The sequence below is a fragment of the Triticum urartu genome, chromosome 3A (genome assembly GCF_056163025.1).
Source record: "Triticum urartu cultivar PI428250 chromosome 3A, HENAU_Tu73, whole genome shotgun sequence".
NCBI classification, from domain to species: domain Eukaryota; kingdom Viridiplantae; phylum Streptophyta; class Magnoliopsida; order Poales; family Poaceae; genus Triticum; species Triticum urartu.
Window position 1 is genome coordinate 653618841 of NC_141875.1, and position 4501 is coordinate 653623341.

The window sequence follows — 4501 nt, forward strand, 5'->3', positions numbered from 1 at the left end:
CAACCAAACACACTCGCAGTTGCCGGAGGTGCGGCTGCATGGTAAGTTTACAATGCATGTGTAATATGAATTTGAATTTTGCTAATTGAGGTATCTGGATATAAGAAATAAAAATTTAGGATGTGATCGGTCACTGTCCGTGTACGCGCCAGGTCGTGTCCGTGTACGTATTGAGGTAACCAACGTGTCATGCTCGCGGTTTTTAGAAATGACAAACAAGATCGAATTCTAAGAACTGACGACGAGTCCACGAGAAATCACAGCCTCTCAAACGGCCACGAGGCTCATCTCCTCATCCACGTGGCGCCCTCCCTTTGGCTGCCTCCTCCCAGCTCACCCCCTTCCTCATCTCCCCACAGTGAGGAACCTGGCTCCTGCGTGCCAGCCACTAGCAGTTGCCCGCGCCACCGCTCCCGCCGACATCGCCGGGCGCCACCGGTAATGCAATGGCCGCTATCGTCTCTTCCGCCGCGCCAACGACGCCGACTCCCCCGCGCGCCCGGAGGCCTCGACAGGCGCCCAGGAATAGGCGCCTCCCCCTTGGAGGCCCCGCGGCGGGCCTCTTCACCACGCTCGGACTGAATGGCAGCGGCGCCGCTCTCGCCGCCCCACTCTCCTACGAGGAGATGCTGCGGCTCTCGTCCGACACCGCCGGTGGTGGGGGTGACGGGTTCTCCCTCCCAGACCTCGGCCTCGGCGGGTTGGTGGACTTCGTCGCGCAGAACCCGCTCGTCGTCGCCGCGGGCCTCGCCGTGGTAGCCGTGCCGTTGGTCGTTTCCCAGGTTCTTGGCGGCGCCTCCAAGCCATACGAAACCGTGTCCGTGAAGGCCGCGTACCGGAGGCTTCTGGAGGAGCCAGACGCGCAGCTCGTCGACATCAGGCCGCTCAAGGACGCCCGGGAGGTCGGCTTGCCGGACATCTCGGAGGCCAAGAAGAAGGCGGTGGCCGTGCCCTACGACGGGGAGGACAAGAACGGTTTCTTGAAGAAGCTTGCGCTGAGGTTTAAGGACCCGGAGAACACCACATTGATCATCCTTGACAAGTGAGTAGCTGGAGTTTTTGTAGACGCCTGCAATGTGTTTGCTTTTTTGTGTGCCCAATCTTTATAGCCAGGCAGTGAAAACTTGTTAAGAATCGAACTGGGAATAGTGCCGTCTTATGTTCTCAAAATTAAAATAAACTAGTTAATGATAACCAATTTTACATGGATAAATTCCAAAGAACTTGTTACTTGGGTAAAATCCTCATAGATTGTATCCCTGCTGTTCTCCGCCTGCTCATTGACTTCTGGAAAATAATGTTGTCAACACTTAGAAGTTAGAACATTGTGAATGCTTCTACATGGTGCCGATGAAGTCGATTGTGGTAATTAAGATGCCACTGATAAATAGTGAGGAGTTCAACTCAGTAGAGAAAAGCTGAACAGATAGTATGCATCTTGAAAAACTTGAAACAATTCTGACTCTACTAGATAATTGTAACTCACTTTTCTCTTTGATCAACGGTATATGGTTCCGTGAAAAGGGAGGCACATACTTAATTTTCATTTTTTGTCCTTCAGGAGGAAACAAGCAATTGTGATAAGTATTATAGTAATTGTCCACATGGTTTTATTACATTGTCCCTACGAACATTTACGTGAATAAATTTGAAACAGGTTTGATGGGAACTCTGAACTAGTTGCTGAGCTTGTCACATCCAATGGCTATAAAGGTGCTTTTGCGGTAAAGGATGGTGCGGAAGGACCTCGGGGATGGCAGGTTCTTATGCTCCACAAAGCTTGTTTTCACTGCTAACTAGTGTTTAACATGTATATTCGCTCTGCAAAATGTCACCATTTGCTAGTGCTCTACTGCAGAGCAGTGATCTTCCGTGGACTGCTCCCAAGAAGGGATTCAGTTTGGACTTCGGTGAGCTATTTGGGGTGAGTTCGACATGACCTTTATTTTGTTAACCTCATTTCTAATAAAAATCTATTTCCCTGTATCATCTGGTTCCATGCTTTTGTTCATTTAGATTTATGTGTCAGTTGAGTTCTGAGTGTGATGCCTAACTTACAGGATGGTTCAGAAGGTTTGCCTGTCACAATTGGTCTTGCTGCAGCTACTGGTTTGGGATTACTTGCCTACACAGAGGTTTCTAAAACTTGACGTGCTATCATATTTTGAGGAGTTGAATCAATTTCCTCTTTATTACAAATCTTGTATGACATGCTGCAGATAGAAACCGTGCTACAGTTTCTGGGTTCAGCTGCCATTGTCCAGCTTGTGGCAAGCAAGCTCGTGTATGCCGAGGTGCTTATCTCATTCTTTTATCACTGGGCTTTGGAGATATGACCGACAACCTTTTCCTTTATAGTGAAAATGATTTTCGTTGTCAAACTCTTCTCAACCTATTTATGCCGCTCCCAGGATCGAAAGAAGACCCTGCAACAGATTGATGACTTCTTTAACAAGAAGATTGCGCCAAAGGAGCTTGTTGATGAAATTAAGGTAGTTTGTCATACTCCTGGTTGCTTAGAGTTAAATTTGGTTGGTGCACTGTTTGCCAGAACTTAGGCCTGATTTGCACTAGGGCAAATTTTCATGTCCTCATAGTAGTTTATCTCATAAGCCAACCATCAGATACAATGTATCAGATACAAACTGAATACAATGTGGTTTTACATTTCAATTTCAGTTTCAGAAAAATTTGAGGACCAACCGAAATAACCAAAACTCAGTGATTGGTTTGCATTTGGGCCAAAGGGCTGAATTATTAACTTGAATTTAATTAAATGTTTGATTGTTTTTTAAAAAATGATTTTTTAAATTCCTGTGTACTATTTAAATTGCCGAAATATTTTGGCCAAAAGGTAAATATTTCAGTGTCTTGAAATTACTGAAATTCCGTGATTTTCATTGAAATCTCAGTGAAAGTGAAAACCATTGGTGAGCATGATGCTCCCGTGTGAAAAATCTGAGTTTCTTTGGCAACAAGGCATGTTCAAGTCCTCTAACTGTGCAAATTTTCGTGGAGAAAAGACATGTGTGATGGTTTGGGCAACAAATACATTCCACTCTGAATATCCCCGTGTAACGCCTTTCTTCAGAACATGAATAAACTTGCATTGTTTTTTTTTGTTTTTTTTTGCGGGGAAACTTGCATTGGTTTTCATATAATAATTCGGTTGGTTATTCAGCAAAAAAAAATCCTTTTGTCATCGGCAGGAAATCGGGCAGGCTCTCCTGCCTTCATCTGGTGAAGCTAAGAGCCAACCAGCAGCAGCAACAGCGGCAGCGCCCCCTGCTGCCACGGCAACTGCTGCACCAGTAGCAGAACCAGCAGCCCCAGCTGCTGCCACGGCAACTGCTGCCCCAGTAGCAGAACCAGCAGCCCCAGCTGCTGCCACGGCAACTGCTGCACCAGTAGCAGAACCAGAAGCCCCAGCTGCAGAAGCCAGTACAGAGTCGCCTCCTGATACCACAACATCATCGAGACCCCTGTCACCATTTGCAAATGTAAACAATATTTCGTTGACATTTATCTGCAGAAGTGAAGCCGACCGATCTAACTCAAACACTCTGGTTCTGCATTTCAGTACCCAGATCTCAAACCACCGGCCAGCCCTTCCCCACCAGCTTCAGAGGGTAAAACCGAGGTGAAGGCCACCGTTGTCGCAGCAACCGAATCGCCGGCGGAAGTTAACTCGGCACCGGTGGCAGAAGCCGTCGAAGATTCATCGCCTCCTGCGAAGCCCAGGCCTCTTTCGCCATATGCGAACGTAAGCTTATACTGTTCCGAACTTCAATATGCTTCACTGCACAGACAAACGCATCTGAAATATAAACGCCATGCTCATCGTTATTCTTGCTTTTGCGTGCGTGCAGTATCCAGATCTCAAACCGCCGGCCTCTCCTTCGCCTTCGCCGCCTTAGTGATGGGTTGTTTTGAGAGGATCGAGCTTATCGCTGGCTGTCGTCCGTATAAGAAACCAGGTATAGAGGGCCATTGAGCTGTTCAGAAGGCACCACGCTAGAGTACCAAGGTCTCAAGCAGTACATATATATCTCCAGTGATTGATTCATTTTGCTTTTGTAATTGTGGAACTACTAGAAGTGTGAGTTTACGAGTCTGGGTACCGCCTTGACATGTTTCACCCGCTCGTCTATGAAGAAACTGAGGCCGGCGAGCTTCCAGTTGTGAAGCGTACTGTCATTGTTGCAATCTGATTTTTTTTCTGGAAACTGCTCTTTGCTAGCAATATTCAAATAAGAAAATTGGTACAGAAAATAAGTCATAACTACTACTATTGCGTGATTGATAATAATTCAACCAATGAAGCGATAGCCCGTGTTGTCTCCTCTGAGGCGACTAGGGGGTTGCCCTAGCCGCCGCCGCCCCCTCCCTCCCCTCTGCCGCCGACAGAGATGCCCTCCGGCACCCATGTGTGACACCAACCAAGAGGGCGGCGACGATCCGGCGGCCTGCGTGGAGAGCATAGGCAATTGGGGCGGCGGCC

General features: G+C 47.6%; 1 protein-coding gene across 1 annotated transcript; it reads left to right on the forward strand.

Moving 5' to 3' along the window:
- Positions 1 to 342: 342 nt before the first annotated feature.
- On the forward strand, positions 343 to 4186 carry TROL (thylakoid rhodanese-like protein). Its single transcript, XM_048709929.2, has 9 exons — positions 343 to 1042; positions 1658 to 1760; positions 1859 to 1924; positions 2061 to 2135; positions 2220 to 2294; positions 2412 to 2492; positions 3210 to 3500; positions 3581 to 3763; positions 3870 to 4186. The coding sequence occupies exons 1-9, from the start codon at positions 447 to 449 to the stop codon at positions 3915 to 3917; spliced, it is 1518 nt and encodes a 505-aa protein (XP_048565886.2). The 5' UTR covers positions 343 to 446; the 3' UTR covers positions 3918 to 4186.
- The last annotated feature ends 315 nt before the right edge of the window (positions 4187 to 4501 follow it).

Coding starts and splice junctions, on each gene's coding strand:
- TROL (XM_048709929.2), top strand. CDS start 447: ATGGCCGCTATCGTCTCTTCCGCCGCGCCAACGACGCCGACTCCCCCG. Junction 1,761..1,858: donor AAGGACCTCGGGGATGGCAG/GTTCTTATGCTC, acceptor GCTCTACTGCAG/AGCAGTGATCTTCCGTGGAC. Junction 1,925..2,060: donor ACTTCGGTGAGCTATTTGGG/GTGAGTTCGACA, acceptor CCTAACTTACAG/GATGGTTCAGAAGGTTTGCC.